Below are 21,893 nucleotides of genomic sequence, written 5' to 3' on the forward strand. Positions count from 1 at the left end.
ATCAAAAGGTTCGTCGTCCTCCATATCGGCACTAGGGTCCGCACTCCTCATGGTTTTTGCCATGGCAGGTGCGAACTGCGTCAACAGCCACATACTCTGCGTGGTCGGCGTCTGTCCGCTTAACGAAGCGTCCACCACGTCGAACGAGAAGCTCGTCGGACGTGGAGGCACAATATTGTTTAAATTAGTATTGTCTTGGTACGGAAGTTGCCGCGCGAAGTCGTCGAACGAGTTGGTGCGGTTTGGCAGATCCTGTCGTGGATCTGAGTGGCCGCTGCGCTCCAGATCTGGACGCCCTCGATGTCCAGACTCGAGGACGAGGACATGGACTCGTCGTTCGACATGGACGCGTCGTCGTCTGCGTTCTCGTCGGGGGCCGCGAAGCTGCCACTTGCCGAGCGGATACGTTCATCTACGCCACTGCCCTGGCGCTGGAAGCTGCCACTCTGCTGATGCGCGCGCGGAGACCCTTCCCCAGCCGTGTTCCCCGTCTCCATGACTTGGATCGCGGCTTTCTGGAAGTGATCTAATTAGGGTTTATAGAAACCCTAGATAAAACCCCGTAGGGACCATTCCTCAAGGCAACATGGTGCTCTTCGTGCTGTACGTCAAGGCTGACCTGGAGAACGTGGAGACGTTGACCGCGCCGCTCTGCACCGCTGGTGCCTGGACGTGAAGAGCCACGTGGCGACGAGAAGCGCGAGGCCGTGTTCGTGTCGGACGAGGAGGCTGTGGACGTGGCTGGCGGCCGTGGCGAGGTGCATTTCACGCTCAAGTGGCCGGGCGCCAACAAACCCTCGCAGCTCACGGTAGTGCGAGACGTCAAGAAGCTCACGCGCGAAATCTCGGCCGCCGACTCGGGCGAGTTCGTGCCCTTTGTGGGCTTCGAGTGCCGCGGCCTCGAGCCCTACGCGTGGCACCCGGAGAGCGGCTACCGCGTCATCTCGGCGGGGCGTCATGCCGCGTTTGACGATGTCGACCTAAGTGACGACTGGGCGGACTACGACGAAGAAGGAGAACAGTCGGTGGGAGTGTACAGCGTCGAGTGGAAGTTCGAAGTGCACAAGTAGAGAGAGAGGAGCATACGCGAGTGTCTTTTACCTACATCAATGGAGCAGCAGATTTCTGGCGAAATGCGTTGGATATGGAGTATGTGCTGCTACGTGTAACACCCTTTAGGAAATTTAGTCTGCAGCTACACGTACTGATTAAGGAGCGGGGTGGAAAGATTCTTGCGAGCCGAGACGGACGAACTCTTCCTTCTCGTCCAGGTCTTTCTGGATCTCCTGTGCGATGTCATTGAGCAGCGTGTCGAAATCCCACGGCTCATCGTCTTCAGCTACCTGCCATTGTTCACGACTGTGAGCATGAACCTAAACGTGCAGAAGCTTGCCTGTCAGACGTACCGCTCGTTCGGGACACAAGGCACTGGTCAAGAGATGCAAGTCAACGCCATGTGCCTGCAGGAAATGCTGGATTAGTAGCTTGACTCGGCCAGTCGAGAAAGAAGAAATTATCGGTGAACGTACCGTGGCGCTCGGAAGTGCGAACTTGATGTCCTTATCTAGCTGCTTCAAGCTCTGCACGGCTCGCGTTGTATTGCGTGGAGCCTCAGCAACTTGACGAAACAGAAAATATCAAGTTGGTTAGAAATGGTGAAGCGCTGACATTGTTGAAAGCTACTAACCCATTGTGGTGATGTCAGGCTCGCGTTCTTCTTCCTCTAGGTCCGGAATCTCCATGATGTCTGCTCAAGTCATAAAGAACCAAACACATCAGCTGATCAGTTGGGGTATGACCGTCAGTCCTCCTCATACCAGTGGTCTCATCGTCCTCTTCAAAGTAGCGGTTCTTCTGATTCCGCCGATCGACACTTGAAGACCCCGCAGCCTCAGATCCCTTGCGACGGCGACCTACGCGCTTGGACTCGCTTGTGGATGACCCAGTAGCAACAGGAGCGGCATCGGGGTCTGGAGTGCCGCCACCCTCTTTCTCGTCACTGGCCAGTGTTGTCTCGTTGCCCCAGCCGATGCTTGCACGCATTGGCGGCTTCTTGGCTTCGTCTGTCAGCACCGTCTCGTCTTCATCGACATCAAACGCAGCACGTCCGCGCTTCGTGTCACTAGCGTCTCCATCCTTGCTCTCTTTCGCCTCCGACGGCATGACAATGGTGGTGAGCTTTAGCGACGCTTCAAGAAGATGTTCTTAAAAAGGCATCCCCTCTAAGTACGACATACCTAAATGAGGCACTTTCGTTTAGGCACCTGGCGCGGCAATCGGTTGGTGCAGCACTTGACAATCGTGTTCACTAGCGACCATGCCCAAGCTGTCGACGTACGTGGAGGAGGCCTCCAAGGCCGAGCAGAAGCAACCTCAGGTCGCGTCATCCGAGGCGGAATCAGGCAGCGACCAGGAGCCCAAGAGCGACGTAGAGGAGGACGCGGACCCGCAGAGCAGCGCAGATGAAGAGGAAGCTCATGAGGCCGTGGGCTTCGGAGACGCCATGAGCAAAATCCTGGGCCAGAACGTGGCGGCCGACGCGCAGCCCATCCTGGCCAAACGCACGACGGCCCGCATGCGCGAGATCCAGAGCGACAAGCAGGAGACCAAGACGGCGAGACTGAGCGCCGCCGAGAAGCGGGAGCGCGAGCAGAAGGACATGGCGGTGCCTGACCACTCGACGGCTGCGCAGGACCGCAAGCTGCGCATGATTGCAACGAAAGGAGGTGCGGACGATTGGCACTCGGAAGTCAAAGAGCTTTTGGAGCTGGGACTCAAGTTGTTGTGTGTTTTTGTTCTGTGTTTGCAGTGGTGGCTCTATTCAATGCCATTGAGAACACCAGCACCAGAACGGCAAGAAGGACGACAAGGACGACAAGAAGGTGAAGGAGATGTCCAAGGACAACTTCCTGGGACTGCTCAAGGCCTCGCAGCAGAAGACTGCTAAGGCTCCGGCGGCCAAGAGCTCGTGGTCCGTCGTGCAGGACGACTTTATGATGGGTGCCAACTCAAGGACTGGGACAACCAGCACGGCACCGAGGTCGGTCGCGTGCGGCAAACGGGTGACGTTGACGTCGAAGCGGCCGAAGATGTGGCGTGGAAACAGGCCGGCGACGCAATGGACAGCGACAACGAAGCTCCATCTAGTGCTAAAAAGCCCACCAAGCGACGGGCATCCTCATCTGCAGGCAAGAAGAGCGGCAAGAAGGTCAAGCGCTCATAGACGTACTCCATTCACCCTTAGATCGACCACAAATGCACGTATCGAAAAACAAATGGCTACACTTGTCCACAACTTTCCCTGTTTATACAAACTTGTGACCGCTGTCTGCAACTTTCCTTATCATACAAACCTCCTCTCCCATGTCACTAAACTCAGGTGATCACTACCCCTACCTCTCACCATTTCCCCAAGCCCATACATTCCGCGCATAACGGTCCAAGCGGCGCTTCCTCGCCATGGTGAAGCTCGTGGAGTATCCGGACAGCTCGGAGGACGAGCGAGACGCGGCGTCGGACGGCAGCCAGTGGTCGAGCTTCGGCCAGGTGCCTTCCAGCCCCAGCGACTCGTTCTCGTACCCGATGCGGTCCCCCGAGAGCGACGAGGATGAGGATTATGCGCCGTCCGAGACGTCCCTGGAGCCGCCAGACTCGGACACGCAGTCGGTGGACACGGATGACCTGGACCCACACGATGAGGACACTCTGGACGAGGAGGAGGACACTTTAGAGCAGGAGGAGGACACTCTGGGGCAGGAAGAGGACGATTCAGGAGGACAGAAGCAGGACCCGGACATCATTGACCTGACGCAGCCCAAGGGGGGTGTTTCCGGGTGGAAGGAGCTGCAAGAGGCCTTTGTGGATAACCCGTTCAAGAGACGCAGCGTGGAGAAGCCGGCAGAGGCCAACACGTTCGACGTGGAGGCTGGCAGGTGGAGCTTCCAGGCGAACGACACCGAGAAGACGAAGAAGCAGCTCAGACGGCCGAGTTCGGCCGGGCAGAGACAGCCCACGGGCGTGTCGCCGAGGTTCTCGACGCTGTCGACCAAGGAACATTTTTTTCGAGGGAATGCGCGACCGCTTTCCCGACATCTGCCACGGAAGAGAAACAGGACGCGGCAGGTGCTGGGCAGACGAGCAGCCCGATGTTTAATTTCAAGGCACCGCGAGTCGAGACACCTGCATTTGGAGCTGAGCAGAAGGCGGCTTCTGTGCCCAAAACGCCGGGTTTACGTTTGGTAGCTCGGGATCCGAGAGGTTTGGCGATGGCAGCGACGACACGCACATGCGCAGCCCAACGCCTCGACGCGCCTCAGCTGCATCTTTTGGGGGTGATGGCGGATTTACGATCGGACGGAGCGGCAAAGCCCCGAAGCCGTACAATTTTGCCAGTCGTGGTGCTGCGTCTCAAGCGCCAGTAAATGCAGCCACGCCTGTTGATGATGGCGACGATACTTTGATGCGTAGCCCGAGCCCACACGTCAAGCCTGCAAGGACACCCACGAATGCCGAATTCCTGTTTGGACAAGGGTACAAGAATCGAAAACCGTTTGTTATTCCCAGGCAAAACAGCAATGACTCGCTTCACTCGACTGGGCCGGCCCCAGCTCCATCCGGTGCAGCACCAGCAAGAGGGAAAGGATCTGCATGGGCAGCAAAAGTACCCGACGCAGGCACTTCAATCGGAGGGTTTGAGACGAATAGCGATCCAACTCCAGCTTCTGCATCCTTTACCACTGGCGTCGCTGGACCAAACGCGCATCGAAATTCAGACCGCCGGAAGAAGAAAACTAGCTCAAGCTCGGTCTTTGCAGCGCAACAAAACGAGACTTCCTCCTCGACTTCTGCTTCGTTCGGTCCGTCGCTTTTCCAGACAGCACCAGCTACTCGGCGACGATCTGAGACTTCATTCTCTCGACCCGGAGGTCCAGCCAGTCGAATGGAGGCTGTGCCTTCTGCTGAAAATACAAGCGGATCTTTTGTATTTGGGAGCTCAAACCCGAAGAGCCCAACAGAAGCGAACCCCTCGCCTTTCAGCACATCGAATAGAGGAGCCGCCCCGGCGACGCCGATTGTAGGCCCACCCGCGCAGTTTCTGTTTGGCAAGGGCACCTCGCATGACCCATTTGAATTCGGAGATGCAGCAATTGATTCGCAGGCTGAACGACCCAGCTCACAATTTGCGGGGACACAGACGGACAATGCAGCGTTTGGTGCTTTCAATATTGGAAACTCAGGCGCGAAAAAGAACTCGCGTCATACTTCGCGAGTGCGTCCCAGGAAAAGTGGAATGTTCACGAACAAGAACAGCCCGAGGAAGGATGCCAAGCGAGGAGAAAACGAACCTGAACCTTCCCCTGGCGCTTCCGCGTCGACATCGACGTCGCAATCTCCTTTCGGTATGGACAATAGGCGCAGCCGCAAGAATGCTCGTCTGCGGCACACGTATGGCCGCAGTCCGCCCGCAGATCCGTTCGTGACTCCAACTTTTCACAACCATCCGTCTTCGTCGCCGTTTGTATCATCCGAAGGGAATCCCGATGTGGTAAGGCCTACAGCTAACAAAGGTATACCTTTTACCTTTGGAGCAAGTGCCACCAACTTTACTGCTGGGACAGCTCAGCAGCCGAGTACATCAAACGAACCTGGCGTACCCTTTTTCCGGTCGCAGCAGCAACAGGCTACTGTATCGCAGTCCCAAGACTCGAGTCATTCAATTCCTCAGTCAAATGGATCAGTTCATCATGACAAGCCTCAGCCAAGTAATGAAGGCGGAACCCGCCCGGCGTTTGCTGGATCGCGCCGAATTCTTCGAGCAGCTCTTCGGGGTGCTGGGGTTCGTAATGATCGCGTTAGCTCCGCACCGCCCGCAACCACGGGTTATCACCGTGAAGAGGGCGACGCTGACATGGACAGCGAAGACGAGCATGACTGGTTGGAGCTGAAGCTTCTCGGCGGCGTCGCTCATGGCAAAAGGCGATTTGAAGAGGCAGCGGAGTATTACCGTCAAAGCATTGAGGTTCTCGAATCCCAGCTTCATCATAACGATAGCTCGGATACGGCTGAGCTCAGAACCGATAAAGCGAAACTCCACGCAAACCGAGCGGCATGTCTGATGATGCTGACGCAAATCACTGAAGCGCAGCGTGAGTGCCAGCGATCGATCGAAGTCGATGCAACGTACGCTCGCGCGTACTTGCGGCTTGGTCGGATTCAAGTTCTGCTGGGTGAAACTGCTCATGCTCAAGCGAACATCGACACGGCTAAGCAGCTCATGGAAGGTCACGGAGGCGAGGTGAGGAGTTGCGACCAAGCAGATCATGCTTCGCTGATCAAGGTGGAAGAAACTATTAGGAAATTGACGGTGCTACAAGGTGAAATCAAGTGGTATGGGCAGTGGAGACTTCAAGCACGCTCTGGAGCACACCGAAAGTGCGCTGGCACTTGCGCCAAGCTGTCGGAAGCTACAGGTTCAAAAGGCCCGTATCCTACTTCACCAAAAGTGCGTATACCTGTGCAGACTTGGTGGTTTCGGTTTATGTTGGAAGCATCTAACGCAAAGGTTGTGTTCGTGGTTTGGCTGATAGGGAGTTTGGCGAAATTGTTGCGTTCTGTACGTCTATTGTCGAGAAGCAGCTTGCAAATCATGGGAAGCGGTCAAGTCCAGCTAATAGGAGAGGACGAAACGCCAAGTCTCTCAAGGACAGGACAGTGGAAAAGATCGCGTTCGTTGGCATTGATTTGGGGCTGCTGTGGGCAACCACGCTGCATTATCAGAACAAAGTCGAGGATGCAGTTCGGATACTCAACGTGTTGGAAGACGTGGCGCCGTGCAGCTCTAATGTGTTCCAGCTGAAGCGGCAGTGGCAGGAGATGAAGCAGCTCAAGCACAATGGTAACGCTCGGTTCAAAGAAGGAGAGTACCAGGAGGCAGTACGCTTCTATTCGGAGGCAGTGCAGATTGACCCGCAGCACTTCGAGTACTGCGCAATTATTTATTGCAATCGCGCAGCAGCTCAGATGGGCTTGGAACGGTACCACACAGCGATTCTTGACTGCAACGAAGCGCTGCAACGGAAGCCGCAATACGCCCGTGCGCTGCTGCGCCGAGCCCGTTGCTATGTGGCGTTGAAGATGTTCCACGAAGCGGTGAAAGACTTTGATAGTTATTTACGCGAACAACCGAATGAATTGCCTACTGAAGCCACGGCAGACGTTCGTCGCGAGCGCAACGAGGCAAAGGCAGCGATCGCCAAAGCCCGCGAAGAAGCAAAACAGCGAGAAGCGGCCAAGAAGCGAGCTGAACGGGAACAACGTCAGAGGCGCTCACATCGCTGGGAAGAATCGTCGTGGAATGACAGCAGGTTTCACGAGAACTTCCGGCGCGGCACAAGCACCAGCAGCGGCGGCAACAACAACAACAACGGCAGTAGCTATGGTAGCAGCAGATTCCCGTCATCAGGTGCCGGTGGCCGGGCATCATTCATGGCACCTAAGACCCAGCGTCGCACGCATTACGACGTGCTGGGGATCGAAAAAGCGGCATCGGGCGAACAAATCAAGAAGGCGTACCGCAAGCTGGCACTCGTGTATCACCCAGGTACGATACTTTCGGGTTATCACGGAGCTGCTGTCGGTCGTTCACTAACTTTTGCTCGTCGCCGCTGCAGACAAAGCGAAGACGTCGACCCACGCGGACTTGTTCAAGGAGATGACAGCCGCGTACAACGTGTTGTCCGACGAGAGCGCCCGCTCCAAGTACGACCGAGAGTTGATCTACAACAGGTTTGGCAATTTCTACGAGAACTAATGTGAGTGCGCCACGAAGGACTCGCGTCGAACGCAGCAGCATTGCGACCGAATCAATATGAACTATTATTCAAATGAATTGCTGTATTAACGATTGCATGGCAGATTCAGCAAGGCCAGATCGTGTGGTGGGGACGTCGTCGAGGTAAGTACTTCGAAGAGTCACTGACCAGTGCGTGTAGCATCAGTTCCAGGTCTTTCCCATCAAGACGTAGCTTGCACTTGCGCTGAGCGGCCACGAATACTTCGACGCGAATTTGATCAATTGGGCATTGAAGGTAAGCCGATCCATTGAGCATTAGACGGAAGCCGATCGATGCGATCCCGATATTGGTCGCAGATACCACGACGAGGCATCGCTGCCGAACATGATCAAGCAGACCAAGACGGGCTCGTGGGACCATACACGCCCTACGACAAGACCTTGATCAAGTTGTTTGTTGAAACAGAGTACACTACTGCGCATGCTGCGAACAGTGGCGCTATCCTTGTAACCTCGTGCGGAGTGGACTCAGCGCTGTCAGACCTCATTGCCTATCTGCAGCAAAGAGACCAAGACGAACGACAGGATGCGGGGGAATTGGACGTCCATTTTCCTGGATCAGTTCGTGAACCAGGAGGTTGTCCTCCGCTCCAACTAGCTACTGCAGGAGCTGACTCCGGTCTACGGTGAAGAAGGCACATCCTTTATCGTTGGCTGCTAGGTTAGCTGAAGGTTGTTGTCAAGGGAGACCAGTACCATCGAAAGAACCAGCGACTGCGTTTTAATTGTGAAGGTATCGCTTTGTCCTCAGGAGTGTGTTCCTCTATCGCACTTCAATTCAGCGCACTGCTCACTCCTCGGGCTCACTTGAACGCTCCGATTGTTTGTCGCTCGCCTTGGGCGTCTGAATCTTGTTGCAGAACGCCAACACATTCGGCTGCAGGTACAGCGACTTCCTCACGTGGCGCTTCTCATTGAGATAGTCCTGCGCCTCTCTCGGCGTCATCCCGCGGTTGGCCACGAGCCAGCACAAGGCCACGGCCGCACTGCGCCCAGTGCCCCCTTTGCAGTGCACGTACGTCCTCACGCCCCGTTGCTTCTGGGTGCGAATGAAGGCCACCGCAGCTTCCAGGGCCGCGAGCGACGGCTCGCAATGGTCCACCGTCGGGAGACGGAGCTGCTGAATGTGCTGGCGTCTGTACTGTTTCTCGGGGCCCGCGTACTCGTCGCACAAATTGACCACCGCGCGGACACCGCGAGACACGAGAGCGTCCACATGGGGCATGAAGGACATTGGAGCAGCCCCCAACAGCACATGAGAGTCCACCAACGTCCAGTAGTTCTTCCGTCGCGAAAGGTACGTGAGCGGCCATGTCGGGTAGAAGTACACGCGGGCCACCACTTTGGCCAGCCTTCGGGCAGGTAATGCAGCTGGAAGGCAGCGTACAGCATACCCGCAGCCAGGATCCAAGCCTGCCAACTAGTGACGGCGTACAGCAGCATGGACAGCGTCCAGTGAGTCATCGACATGGCCTATTTTGTGGAGACTTTCAAGACTGAAAAGGAGAGTGTAGCCATGTATAGGGATAAGTACGAGTGAATTGAAGATAGCTGCACATTACACTTGCTGTTGCGGGTTTTGCTGCTCATTTAGGATGAGGACGCAGTGGCGTGCTCCACGTACTTGTCCGAGGCGGCTTCGTACTCTGTGACGAACCATGCGGCCGAGTTCTTCTGGATGAACTTGAGGAAGTCGTTGAGTCGCGCCTGGATCTGGTGCAGCTCGCGAGGAGAAATGTTGGAGCTTGCGAGGAGAACGGGTAATCTCACTGCAGTACAAGAGTCGACAGAACACACGACATCAGTCATCGATGGTTCCAGCAGGTAAATCACGACAATTTGCTGTTGCACGCACCGAAAAGCCGGATGAGATGTTCGGCGCCGTAAATCTGCGAGAGCGGCAGTTCCTCCGCCTGCTTCTGTCGGAGCTCCTGGTATTGTCTGCGCTCCATGCGGTAGAGCAGAATAGAGCTCAGCGCGCGGTCAAAGTACGACTGCACGCCCTCCATGATGCCCTCAATGTTTTTGTACTCCTTCTCCTCACTGGCCTCGTCCTCATGCACCTTGCTCTTCTTAAACTCCAAGTACGTCTTGATAATCTACCACCCACAAAACAACATAAAAACATCAGCCACGACTCTTCCCCACACTGTTTCCTCTCCCTGCTCACCTGGCTGACGTTGGGTTTCCTGGGCAGAGGCACGAGCTTATGCGGGGCCTGCGTTACGTTCTTCCAGTCCTCCACGAGCTGTTTCTTGAGCGAGAAGGGCATCTGGATGTTGATCTGCTTGGCGGCTGCGCTCTCCTCCGTCGATGGGCCTGGGAACTCCTCGTAGTCATTGTCGGTGCTGCGCTTGAGGCGCTTGAACGGGCTCTTGCGGGAGCTGGGGGTGTCCACGCCGGCCGAGCTAATCTTCTTCTTCTTGGCCAGGCGCTTGTCCTTCTTGGCCTGCGCCACCTCCTGCTTGGCCTGCTTCTGCAGCGCGCGGTTGGCTGGCGAGGCCTCCAGCACGCGGTCGTGGCGCACCCACTCGTCCCACTTCTTGGCCCAGCCCTGGTAGTGCAGGTAGTACTGCGTGCTGGCCGTTGCGTTGCCGCCCTCGCCCTCCGCCTCCAGCACGCCCTGGCCGTTGTCCACCTTCTGCACCTTGGCGTCGTAGATCATCAACCCGTGGTACGCCAGCACCGTGTCCCCCACTTTGACGCCCATGCTGCTAATGAAGCTGCTCGATAAACTACTATTTTGATACTGATGCTTGGCGGGAAGGCTGTCGCTCAATATAAGACTGCGTTGTGGGATAGCGTATTCGCAGGAATAGGTTGTCGTAGCACCCTTGGGGGTCTTTTAAGTACGGTTTAAATTTCCACCTTCGTGCAACATTGTGAGCAGTTGCGGGAGTTTCGCTGTTCGGCTGACTCTATAGGGTACAAATACCTCCAGGCTGCAGTGTGCAACGTGCAGTCCGCCCCCATCTGCATCATGACGCGATTCCTGGGGTGTTTGGCTGCGGCCAGCGCTCTGCTGTCCGGCTGCGAGGCTGGTGACACCTTCATCGAGTTCCGCTCCGTGGACGGGCAGCTCAAGGCGGACAACGAGACGTTCCACATCAAGGGCATCAACTGGTTCGGCGGCGGTACGTGTGTGTCTCTTCCTGGCGCGTTCCAGTGCAAAACCTAACTTTTTAATGCATGACAGAAACGATTGAGCTGGTGGTGCAAGGTCTGTGGCCGTCTGCCACGACCATCGGTGACGCGATGGACCTGTTCGCGAGCTACGACATGAACGCGCTGCGGCTGCCGCTGGCCATGGACTCGGTGATCGACGACCCCAAGGTCAAGAGCACGCAGACGGGAGGCTCGCCGTCGCTGGCGGGCAAGACGTACCTGGAGGTGCTGGACGTGATCGTGCGGGAGGCGCGCAAGCGCAACATCCTCATCATGTTCGACAGCCACCGCATTGAGGCGTCCGAGGCGAACTTCCCGGACATTGCAGTGCCCGGTGACATCACCCCGGCGTTGCAGAAGCTCGCGACGAGGTATTGCGATGATCCGGGCGCGTGGAACGTGTTCGCCATTGACATTAAGAACGAGCCTAAGGGGAAGGCGACGTGGGGCAAAGGAGACGAAGACACGGACTGGAACCTGCAGGCCGCCAAGATCGGCAACGCCGTGCTGAGCAAGTGCCCGAGGCTGCTCATATTCGTGGAAGGAGTGCAAACTAACATCAAGGGCGCGAGTCTCGAGTGGGGGCAGGCGGGCGGGTCTCTGCAGGGAGCCAAGGACTACCCGGTCAAGCTCAGCAACATGGAGCGACTGGTGTACAGCCCGCACCTCATTTCGCCAGGTGTAGACTGGAAGGCTCCGTGGTGGACGGCCTCCAACTTCCCGGCCAACATGCCGGATATTTGGGACGAATACTTTGGCTTCGTGCCCAAGACAACCGGCCAGGCGGTGGTCGTTGGGTCTTGGGGGCTCAGATGAAGGACAAGAACAAGAAGTGGGCCGACGCCGTGTCGGCGTACCTGGAGGACAAGTCCATCGGGTCGTTCTACTGGGCCTTCAACCCGCAATCTGCTGACACGGGCGGCTTCGTGGACAACGACTGGGTGACTCCACTCGACGAGCGCGTTGCACTTCTGGAGACGCTGCCAGCTACGAGTGTCGAAGATATTGTCGCCATTTACGCAAAGTGCACCAAAACCTGCTTGGGCAACGGAGGGTGTGAAGGTGGCAAGTGCATTTGCTACTCCGGGTGGAGCGGGCCGCAGTGCGAAATCTGCTCAGCGGGTGACACCGGGGCGTGCAACGACATGGGCACGTGCTTGGGCAACAGCACCTGCGCGTGTGATGATGATGCAGACGGCCGGTACTGCGCCGGTACAGAGTGCGACGAGATTGAGTGCGGTGATACCGATAACGCGGGCTGCTTCAACGGCGAGTGCACGTGCCTGTACAACTGCGTCGGAAACAACTGCGTTGTCTGCGCAGCTACCGATTCTGCGCTGGCCGATGCGTCCAACGGAGCGACTATTCTGTGCGACGCGTGCGACCCCCAGACTCACACTGATTTTTCGGCTGCTGTTGCCACATCAACAGCCACACTAGGAGCAGCCACGTTTGCTGCGTTCTCGCTCCTCCTTTCGTACCTCCTTTAATCTAGTTGCCTACGTGCTACTTCGTAGTAATATAGCAAACACACTTCGTCTCAATTCTGCGCTGCTCGATCGAGCCTATTGTGCGTCAACTATCGACAAATCTCCTTTATTGCCACTGCGGTTAGCATGCTAACACAGGCTTGATGCCTTTCAAAAACTAGGACCCGGTTGCTTTACTCAGCAGTCCGTTTACTCCGGAGTTAGCTCATGAAGGGTGTGTACGATTTTTCCATTCTTGTCAGTCCTACCAGTGTTGTTGCTCCAAAGAAGTTCGTTCATTCATGTTTTACGTAGACACCTATGCATGTTGTACACTTGACGTGAGTGTGGATGGCGATCGCCTGATGCCCTCCTTATTCATGAACATATCCTGGCAGGGTGTCGCGAGCTCGGAACATGCACTTGCCGGTGTGGTAGGCGTCGACGTGCGTGGCCATCTGAGCGATGGCACAGGGGCGACAGAAAACTACGAGAGCCGTGTCTTGGAAGGTAGTGCCGGGGATGGAAAAGAGCTCCCGCATTTTGGTACGGAGGCACGCGACGCTGGCGGTTGCGATGAGTTCGGCCAGTGCGCACAGTGATAGAAGAATGGGGTCGTCGGCCGCAGCAGCTACCAGTCCCAGGAGATAGAGCGCCGCGTACGTGCCGAGGATGATCGAGTAGTGCGCAAGTCCGATGCGAACAGTGATCTGAGCCACTGAAATCACGGGGCAACAGAACGCCAGCAAACCTGGCGGGTGAAGCAGCAGAAGTGAGTTAGGAGAGCTGCGATCACTTGGTGAAGTTGACACAGAGCTCGCTACCGTTGGGGATCATGTCGTCGCAGCAGTTGAAGAGACCATTGCTCCACCCGCCGACGGTGATGCCGTTGTGGTCGACGCCCTCGCCGAGTTCGAGCTTGTTCTGATAGACGAACGTGGTGGACGACTGCTGCTGGGACCTCATAGTACTCGGAGGACTGCTTCTCTTGTGACGCAGTGAATTTGAGTGTGAGCTGCCAAAAAGTGATCAAGAAGTAGACAGCAAAGTGGTCGTCGAAGAGGCTGGGCGGATGGAATTCGTCCGCATGTAGTTGTGTAGGAGGTCCACGCCGACACCGTATCTGCTGTGCTGTTCGACTATGAGTAAGAAGAGCTCGCATCATGACCGGGTACTTCAGCACCATCAGTACAACTTCGATACCAACGTGGAAGGCACCGAATCGAAGCTGGAATCGGAAGCTATCCAGCTTCTTCGTTGAAGCCTTGATCAATGTGGCGAACACTGCCTGACGTTGTTTGCTTTGGGACGACCGACTTCCACCAGCTAAAGTACCCCTCAGCTAGCTTCGACATGCTGCTGACATGCTGTTGCTTTACATGCTGCTGCTAGTATGACGCTCACTGATGCACGTACCCTTCGAGCGTAGCCCTCGGACCGAACGAGCAGGTTCCAGGTTCGTACGAGGCCATGCGCGTAGCCATCTGAGCGATAGCGCAGGGTCCGCACACGAACGCGAGCACGACGTCTTCTGCGATGTTGCCCGGGATGGAGAACAGCTCGCGAATGTGGACTCGGAGGAGGATGACTCCGATGGGGATGGCCACCCACATCACGGACGCCATCCCCGCCGCGACGCACACGAAGATGAAGAACGGATACTCGAGCGACGCGGAGAGGTGGGCCAGCAGGTAGAGGCCCAGGTACACGGTGATGACCAGCGAGTACGGCGCGAGTCCGAGACGTTTGCTTGATTTGCGCCATCGACACCACGGGGCATACAATTGCCATGAACCCTGCCACAAGGAGCGCACCACAGCGAAACACAGTTAGTAAATGCCGTGAATGCAGCAGGAGAGCTGCTGGGAAGTGTGATTGCACCGTTGGGGACCCAATCGTCGAAACAGTCGAAGAACTCGGTCTTCCACGAGCCGACTACGATACCGTTGTGGTCGGTGCTTCGACCGTGCTCCAGTAGGGTCTCCCGCAGGTAGTAGTCATCCTGCTCGGGTTTGGACTTCATCGCGCTTCGGACGTGCTAGTGTTGGGGAGGATTCGGTTGTGGGAGTCGATCGTGGACGCATGCGAAGGTCACATCGAACCCATTTGTCCGTCGGTCTCTACATCTGCAGGGCCTCGCCTCTCGAGTCATTAAAAGCGAGTGCAGTACCATGATTAGCTGTTCTGAAGCCACATTACTATTCACAACAACGCTAATATCATTGCTATGACCCAGTAAACGTTTCAACAGCACCGTTCTCTTTGATTGAGTTGCTCGTCTAACGACGCCTATCCGAAGGTGTAACCCGGGAGGGTGGCTCGCGGCACGATGCCGCAGGTGTTGATCTCGAAGGACTCGGCGTGTGCAGTCATCTGCGCAATGGCGCAGCAGCTGCAGCAAATGGAGCTGATGAGGTCTTCCGTCAACGTGCCGGGGATGGAGAACAGGTAGCGCATGCGGAACCGGATGCGAATGGTGAAGAGCAGCACCAACACGGCCATGATCACCGCGAGGGTGCTCACCACGTCCAAGTCGGTCACTGCAGCGAGCAGCACGAGTCCGTAGACGGACAGGTACGCAAAGAGCACCATGAAGTAGTTGGCGAGTCCCAGACGCGCGGAGAGCTGCGCCATCGAGACGCCCGGACACACGAACGGCATGAAGGCTGCAGACAGAGGCACTGTTAGACCAGACCCAAGCTTGTCCGACGCAGCTCGAGAAAAAGATCTTGCCGCTCACCATTGGGGATACACGCCGTGTAACAGCTGAAGAGTCCGTTCTTCCACTTGCCCACCACGATACCATTGTGGTCGACGCCTTCAATCGCGGGCGTCGGTGCCATGGGCACGTTGGGATCGTCAGCCTTGCCGGACATCGTCGTCGTCGCAGTCACTTACCAAGCTCACGTACTTTCACCGAATGTGCGTATCCGGGCGGACGCGTATCTTGGATCGCGACTCTTCGAGCGGAGCACCGCGTCTGGTCGAGCGTGGCGACCTGTTGCAAGCGGCGGCATGAGCGACTCGCACCTCGGTCGCGATCACGTGTTCAGGCTTGAGATTGACCAAGACGGCGCTGCATTAGGACAGCAGTCTTCCAGGCTCTGGTGCAGCTCCACAGCAGTGCTTCCTCGCGTTCTCTTGAGCCCTCCGACGTCCGAAACAGCAACTGGTCGCCAAGCCCGGGGCGAACACGACGCCAGCTCCGCCAGGCGTGTTTGAACTCGGCGCCAAGCACGCCTGGTTTCTTGCTGCTGCAACGTTGAACAAGCGGACGTTCACTGGTCGTCAATCCCCGTCGATCGGCAAAAGATAGACGGAGCGCTCCAAGTGCACTGCAACAACTGCAAGTTCAAGGCGGTAAACCGTAGACAAGGCGAGCAGAGCCCGTGACTGTCACAGGCGGTGAATCTCGCGGAGCGCTTGAAGCTGCGGCTGCACACGGTGCTGCACTTGCACAGGCTGGTTGCCTACCAATAACCGGTTGCCATGCGGCCACGGACACGCAAAATATTGGACCAGCAGCGGCTTCCCGCCAGTGCTCTCAGAGTCATCTCGGAGGGCAGCACGTCAGCTGGAGGATTGACGAGCCGCAACTACAACAACAAGCACGCTGCTGTTCGACTGCGCGCAAATCCCCAGCGCCCGTCGCATGTGGATCCTCGCGCTTGAAGCTGCGCGCACCGGAACTGGTTTAACGCCTCTACGACATCCGCATGCTTGGCGCGGCTGGTGCAATGCCCGACTCCCTTTACTGCAACTTGTCCGCTTGAACCTCTGCGCGCCAGTCAAGCCCGGGAGCTCTGCCGACGGCATCGTGCAAATTGCGCCGCCCCCATCCTGGCGTAAGCCGCCGGTTGCAGTTGCAGGAAGACACACACCTTGCAGCTTGACGGTCCGAATGCACCGGAAGTGGAGTCTTGTCGATTGTTGCACGTCCTTCGAGATGGCTACAGTTCTGCAGCACGAGGAATCGCAAACTGGAGGCCCCCACATGCTGAGACCGTGAGGGGGGGGGGCTGCTGCTTTGAGGGACGTTTGTCCAATCGCGAGCGATGCCGGTCCACGCAATCTGGTGCATCAGGCAAGCGCCTTTGATGCAGGGGTTGGCTCGCGAAATGGTCCCCAGCCTGCACTTGCTGGGTGTCCTGGGGACCATCTCTGAGGAGCAACAATGGTGCGTGGAGGTGAATGCTTAACAAGCGCATACTGAGGCCAAGTCACTCGGCATCTGGTCCCACATTGGCCCGTTTTGCGCAAGCACGAGGATGGGCTTTGCGAGTGAGAAATCAACCGACGTGCAAGACAAGCACCGGCAGCCTGGGCGGCCATGCAGGCACCTGCAGCAGCAGCCCAATAACATTAAGCAGCTCTGCCGCCTCTGCATCGCACGCTGGGAAGAGGACGCCAAGCAATAACGCCATCCAAGTCAACCGAAACGGATGGCCAACACGGAAATCGGATCTAAGGCAGCGCAGTGCAAAGAACGCTCAAGATCGCCACGCTTTCATTGGCTCAAATTCTTTATCCGGCCCCGTTTCTGTTACTTCACTTCAGCATCCTTCTGGTGGTCTCCGCTATACAAAGCGCCATACAAAACCTCGTTTTGCGCATTCCGCATTCCGCGCCGCCGCCCGCTGGCCGTCACTTCCCGATTCGGCATGTTCCGCATCCATCGCCGCGCTGCCGCTTCACTCTCCAGTCTCCCGCGCGCGTCGGCGCTCAGTCATGTGCGCGGCTTCCGCTCCTTCCCGGGCGACAAGCGCGCCGTCTTCCAGCAGAAGGGGCTCTACCGCCAGCTCGAGGAGAAGGATAGCTGCGGCGTGGGCATGATCGCCAGCCTCAAGAAGCAGCCGTCGCGCGCCACCGTCGTGCAGGCCAACGAGATGCTCGTGCGCATGTCGCACCGCGGCGGCTGCGGCTGCGACCCCGCGTCCGGAGACGGCGCCGGCATGCTAGTGGCGCTCCCCCACGAGTTCATCGTGCGCGTGGCCGCGGACGGCGAGTTCGGCGCCGCCGCCAAGCAGCTGAGCCTCGAGAAGGAGAAGTACGCGGTGGGCAACGTCTTCTTCAACAAGAGTGCGCTGAAGGACGTTCCTCTGGCTAAGAAGACGTTCGACGACATGGCCGAGGCCATGGGCCTCAAGGTCGTGGGCTGGAGAGCCATGCCCACAACGGCTGACACGCTGGGCGCCACGTCGCTCGCGTCCGAGCCCCACGTGGAGCAGGTCATGGTGCTCAACGAGAACCCGACGCTGTCCGGAGACGACTTCGAGAAGGAGCTCCTGCGGCTGCGCAACGTCGTGACGTCCGTGAACGAAAAGAAGTTCTCGGACTTTTACGTCAACTCGCTGAGCAACCGCACCATCACATACAAGGGCCAGCTCACGCCCGAGCAGCTCTTCGAGTACTACGACGACCTGTCTGCCAAGGACTTCACGTCGTACGTGGCGCTCGTGCACTCGCGCTTCTCCACCAACACGTTCCCGTCGTGGGACCGCGCGCAGCCCAACCGCATCATGTGCCACAACGGCGAGATCAACACGCTGCGCGGCAACAAGAACTGGATGTACGCTCGCGGCGGCACCCTGCACAGCTCGTACTTCGGCAACCGCACGTCAGACCTGCTGCCCGTGTGCTCGGACTCCAAGTCGGACTCCGGGAACTTCGACGCGGTGCTGGAGATCCTGACCAAGGCCAGCTCCTGCAACCGCTCGCTGCCGGAGGGCATGATGATGATGATCCCCGAAGCCTGGCAGAACGACCCGCTGATCGACGCGCACAAGAAGGACATGTACAAGTACCAGTCGCTGCTCATGGAGCCGTGGGATGGCCCGGCCATGATGGCCTTCACGGACGGCAAGTACATTGGTGCCACGCTCGACCGCAACGGGCTGCGTCCCAGCCGTTACTACGTCACCAAGGACGACCACGTCCTCCTTTCGAGTGAGATTGGTGTGTTGGAGCACCTGCCAGAGAAGGACATCAAGTACAAGCGTCGTCTGGAGCCCGGCAAGATGTTCCTCGTGGACTTTGAGCGCGGTATGATTGTGTCGGACGACGAAGTGAAGCGGTCTGTCAGCGAGAGCCGTCCGTTCAAGAAGTGGCTGGACGAGAACCTCGTGTCGCTGTCGGAGCTCACTGCGACCAAGAAGGAAGCCGCTCCGCTCAAGTGCCGCCCGAACTACGCTGAGCTCAACCGTCGTCTCAACATGTTTGGTTTCACGACCGAGACGATGGATCTGCTTATGATGCCCATGGGCATTACCGGCAAGGAATCTCTGGGTAGCATGGGTAACGACGCGCCGCTGGCTGTGCTGTCGGAGCAGCCCAAGCTGCCGTTCGAGTACTTCAAGCAGTTGTTCGCACAGGTGACGAACCCGCCGATTGATCCCATTCGTGAGGAGTTGGTGATGAGTTTGATGTGTCCGGTCGGACCCGCGGCGAACGTCCTGGACGCTACTGCTGAGCACGCCAAGCGTCTGATGGTTGAGCACCCGGTCATGTCGACTGCTGAGATGGATGCTCTGAAGAGCACCAACAACCCGGACTGGGCGCCGAAGGTACTGGACGCCACGTTCGCTGCGGGCAGCGGTGCTCGTGGTCTTGTGGAGTCGCTTTACCGTCTTTGCGAGCAGGCCACAGATGCGCTTGTGAGCGAGAAGGCCCCTATTATCGTGCTGTCTGACAAGCTTGCCGGTGTGAACCGTTACCCGGTGCCGTCACTTCTTGCTGTTGGTGCCGTGCACCAGCACCTGCTGCGGACGCAGCAGCGTACGAGTGTGGCTCTGTTTGCGGAGTGTGGTGACGCCAAGGAGGTGCACGACTTCTGCACGCTGCTGGGCTTCGGTGCGGACGCCATCAACCCTCACATGGCCGAGATGGCGCTTAACAAGATGAATGACGAAGGTCTGCTGTACGCGCACTCCAAGAAGGAGATGGCGAACTCGGAAGTCTTCGACAAGTACCGCGCTGCCGTGGGCAAGGGTATCCTTAAGGTCATGTCCAAGATGGGTATTTCCACGCTCCAGTCGTACAAGGGTGCGCAAGTGTTCGAGGCTGTGGGTCTGGGCGACGATATCATTAGCATGTGCTTCGAAGGCACGAACTCGCGTATTCAGGGCACGGACTTCGAGGCGCTGTACACGGACATCTCTCGTTTCCACGAGGCCGGCTACCCGCTGCACTCCGATATGCTGCCTCTGATCCGCAACCCCGGCAGCTACCACTTCCGTAACGACTCGGAGGTGCACTACAACTCGCCCAAGAACATTGTCGCGCTGCAGCGTGCTGCTCGTGAGAACTCCCGCGAAGCCTACGCGCAGTACGTCGAGGAGACGAACGAGCTGTGCAAGCGTGTGAACCTCCGTGGTCTTCTGGACTTCAAGTTTGTGGACGAGGACAAGATGCCGAAGCTGGAGGAGATGGAGAGCGTGGCTGATATCGTCAAGCGCTTCAACACGGGTGCCATGAGTCTTGGCAGTATCTCGCAGGAGACTCACGAGGCTCTGGCCATTGCAATGAACACCATTGGTGGACGTAGCAACACTGGCGAAGGAGGTGAGGACGTCAAGCGTTTTACGAAGCCCGGCGAGCCGGCGAACTTACGCCGTTCGGCGATTATGCAGGTGGCTTCAGGTCGTTTCGGTGTGACCATGAACTACCTGACGAACGCCGACCAGCTTCAGATCAAGATGGCCCAGGGTGCAAAGCCCGGTGAGGGTGGCGAGCTGCCTGGCCACAAGGTCAGCGACTACATTGGTTCGATGCGTCACACTACGCCTGGTGTGGGTCTGATTTCCCCGCCGCCGCACCACGACATTTACTCTATTGAGGATCTGGCTCAGTTGATCCACGATCTGAAGTACTCTAACCCGTCGGCCGAAGTCTCGGTGAAGCTGGTGTCTGAGGTTGGTGTCGGTGTGGTTGCTGCCGGTGTTGCCAAGGCCAAATCGGACCACATTACCGTCTCGGGCCACGATGGTGGTACCGGTGCGGCGGTGTGGACTGGTGTGAAGAACGGCGGTCTTCCATGGGAGCTGGGTCTTGCTGAGACGCAGCAGACGCTGGTGCTGAACGACCTGCGCTCGCGCGTGAAGCTGCAAACCGATGGCCAGCTGAAGACTGGCCGCGATGTGATGGTTGCTGCTCTGCTGGGTGCTGAGGAATTTGGTTTCGCGACTGGCCCGCTTATTGCTCTCGGCTGCATCATGATGCGCAAGTGCCACCTGAACACGTGCCCCGTTGGTGTTGCGACGCAGGACCCGGAGCTGCGCAAGAAGTTCCAGGGCCAGCCTGAGCACGTGGCGAACTTCATGTTCATGCTTGCCGAGGAGGTGCAGGACTACATGCGCCGTCTGGGTTTCCGCAAGCTGGACGACCTCATTGGTCGCGCCGACCTGCTGAAGGTCAACCAGGACGCGCTGCACTACAAGAGCAGCAAACTGGATCTATCCCCGCTTCTCATTAACGCTAGCACGCTGAACGAGGGTGCTGGCGTGAAGAAGGAGATTGAGCAGGATCACGAGGTGGAGAAGTGTATCGACATGCGCTTGATCGAGCAGGCGAAGAATGCGCTGGAGGGCAAGACCCCGGTTGTGATTGAGGCTGTTGCGACCAACCTGGACCGTACGCTGGGCGCCACGCTTTCTCACGAGGTCTGCAAGCGCTACGGCGCGGAGGGTCTTCCGGACGGAACGATCCACCTGAAGCTCACAGGCCACGGTGGACAGAGCCTGGCCTTCGGTCTGGCCAAGGGTGTGCGTATGGACCTAGAGGGTGACTCGAACGACTACGTCGGCAAGGCTCTGTCTGGCGGTGAGGTGTCGGTGTACCCGAGCCCGGACTTCTCTGAGCGTGCCAACCCGGAGAACGTCATTGTCGGTAACGCCGTGCTGTATGGTGCTACCAGCGGCGAGGCCTACTTCTCGGGCAAGGCTGGTGAGCGCTTCTGCGTGCGTAACTCTGGTGTGAAGGCTGTTGTTGAGGGCGTGGGTGACCACGGTTGCGAGTACATGACGGGCGGCCGCGTGGTGGTCCTGGGTCCTACTGGACGCAACTTCGCTGCTGGTATGTCTGGTGGTATCGCGTACATCTTCGACGAGGATGAGAGCTTCGAGAAGAAGTGCAACATGGGTATGGTGGGCGTGGCCCCGCTGACCGCGACAGCGTCGGATGCCGAGATCCAGGAGGTGAAGGCTCTCATCACCAAGCACGTAGAGCGCACGCAGTCGCCCAAGGGCCAGAAGGTGCTGGACAACTGGGATGTGTCTCTCGCCAAATTCATGCGTGTGATGCCGTCCGACTACGAGCGAGTCCTGCTTCAGCACGCGGCAGTCGTGAAGGACAACAAGAAGTCGGCTTCCGCTTCCGCCTAAACTATACCAAAGTATGTATGATGATATGGA

General features: G+C 57.6%; 11 protein-coding genes across 11 annotated transcripts; 5 read left to right on the forward strand and 6 right to left on the reverse strand.

Annotated features, from left to right (window-relative positions):
- Positions 1-179: 179 nt before the first annotated feature.
- On the reverse strand, positions 180-497 carry KRP23_12015 (uncharacterized protein; the record flags this gene model as incomplete). Its single annotated transcript, XM_067882601.1, has 1 exon — positions 180-497. One exon carries the CDS (start codon positions 495-497, stop codon positions 180-182), a length of 318 nt encoding a protein of 105 aa, XP_067739623.1.
- Positions 498-586: 89 nt separating this feature from the next.
- On the forward strand, positions 587-1,070 carry KRP23_12016 (uncharacterized protein; the record flags this gene model as incomplete). Its single annotated transcript, XM_067882602.1, has 2 exons — positions 587-628; positions 699-1,070. 2 exons carry the CDS (start codon positions 587-589, stop codon positions 1,068-1,070), a joined length of 414 nt encoding a protein of 137 aa, XP_067739624.1.
- A 138-nt stretch (positions 1,071-1,208) lies between these two features.
- KRP23_12017 (Intraflagellar transport protein 43) lies at positions 1,209-2,163 on the reverse strand (the record flags this gene model as incomplete). The annotated part of the gene is made up of 5 exons (XM_067882603.1): positions 1,209-1,343; positions 1,407-1,460; positions 1,530-1,618; positions 1,688-1,747; positions 1,818-2,163. 5 exons carry the CDS (start codon positions 2,161-2,163, stop codon positions 1,209-1,211), a joined length of 684 nt encoding a protein of 227 aa, XP_067739625.1.
- Positions 2,164-2,317: 154 nt separating this feature from the next.
- Positions 2,318-2,886, forward strand: KRP23_12018 (uncharacterized protein; the record flags this gene model as incomplete). The annotated part of the gene is made up of 2 exons (XM_067882604.1): positions 2,318-2,726; positions 2,810-2,886. 2 exons carry the CDS (start codon positions 2,318-2,320, stop codon positions 2,884-2,886), a joined length of 486 nt encoding a protein of 161 aa, XP_067739626.1.
- A 573-nt stretch (positions 2,887-3,459) lies between these two features.
- On the forward strand, positions 3,460-8,482 carry KRP23_12019 (DnaJ-like protein subfamily C member 7; the record flags this gene model as incomplete). Its single annotated transcript, XM_067882605.1, has 9 exons — positions 3,460-4,028; positions 4,993-6,295; positions 6,375-6,502; positions 6,588-7,600; positions 7,671-7,729; positions 7,786-7,811; positions 7,915-7,954; positions 8,025-8,087; positions 8,150-8,482. The coding sequence occupies 9 exons, from the start codon at positions 3,460-3,462 to the stop codon at positions 8,480-8,482; spliced, it is 3,534 nt and encodes a 1,177-aa protein (XP_067739627.1).
- Positions 8,483-8,642: 160 nt separating this feature from the next.
- KRP23_12020 (Protein MRG1) lies at positions 8,643-10,562 on the reverse strand (the record flags this gene model as incomplete). Its single annotated transcript, XM_067882606.1, has 4 exons — positions 8,643-9,204; positions 9,477-9,621; positions 9,708-9,951; positions 10,023-10,562. The coding sequence occupies 4 exons, from the start codon at positions 10,560-10,562 to the stop codon at positions 8,643-8,645; spliced, it is 1,491 nt and encodes a 496-aa protein (XP_067739628.1).
- Positions 10,563-10,832: 270 nt separating this feature from the next.
- On the forward strand, positions 10,833-12,507 carry KRP23_12021 (Endoglucanase; the record flags this gene model as incomplete). The annotated part of the gene is made up of 3 exons (XM_067882607.1): positions 10,833-10,986; positions 11,049-11,696; positions 11,789-12,507. The coding sequence occupies 3 exons, from the start codon at positions 10,833-10,835 to the stop codon at positions 12,505-12,507; spliced, it is 1,521 nt and encodes a 506-aa protein (XP_067739629.1).
- A 353-nt stretch (positions 12,508-12,860) lies between these two features.
- Positions 12,861-13,452, reverse strand: KRP23_12022 (uncharacterized protein; the record flags this gene model as incomplete). The annotated part of the gene is made up of 2 exons (XM_067882608.1): positions 12,861-13,237; positions 13,311-13,452. 2 exons carry the CDS (start codon positions 13,450-13,452, stop codon positions 12,861-12,863), a joined length of 519 nt encoding a protein of 172 aa, XP_067739630.1.
- A 434-nt stretch (positions 13,453-13,886) lies between these two features.
- On the reverse strand, positions 13,887-14,509 carry KRP23_12023 (uncharacterized protein; the record flags this gene model as incomplete). Its single annotated transcript, XM_067882610.1, has 2 exons — positions 13,887-14,282; positions 14,378-14,509. 2 exons carry the CDS (start codon positions 14,507-14,509, stop codon positions 13,887-13,889), a joined length of 528 nt encoding a protein of 175 aa, XP_067739631.1.
- A 266-nt stretch (positions 14,510-14,775) lies between these two features.
- KRP23_12024 (uncharacterized protein) lies at positions 14,776-15,362 on the reverse strand (the record flags this gene model as incomplete). The annotated part of the gene is made up of 2 exons (XM_067882611.1): positions 14,776-15,152; positions 15,227-15,362. 2 exons carry the CDS (start codon positions 15,360-15,362, stop codon positions 14,776-14,778), a joined length of 513 nt encoding a protein of 170 aa, XP_067739632.1.
- A 1,785-nt stretch (positions 15,363-17,147) lies between these two features.
- KRP23_12025 (Glutamate synthase 1 [NADH], chloroplastic) lies at positions 17,148-21,863 on the forward strand (the record flags this gene model as incomplete). The annotated part of the gene is made up of 1 exon (XM_067882612.1): positions 17,148-21,863. The coding sequence occupies one exon, from the start codon at positions 17,148-17,150 to the stop codon at positions 21,861-21,863; it is 4,716 nt and encodes a 1,571-aa protein (XP_067739633.1).
- Between the last annotated feature and the right edge of the window lie 30 nt (positions 21,864-21,893).

This window comes from Phytophthora ramorum (genome assembly GCF_020800215.1).
Source record: "Phytophthora ramorum isolate Pr-102 chromosome Unknown Phyram_PR-102_s0014, whole genome shotgun sequence".
In the NCBI taxonomy this organism is placed as follows: Eukaryota; Oomycota; class Peronosporomycetes; order Peronosporales; family Peronosporaceae; genus Phytophthora; species Phytophthora ramorum.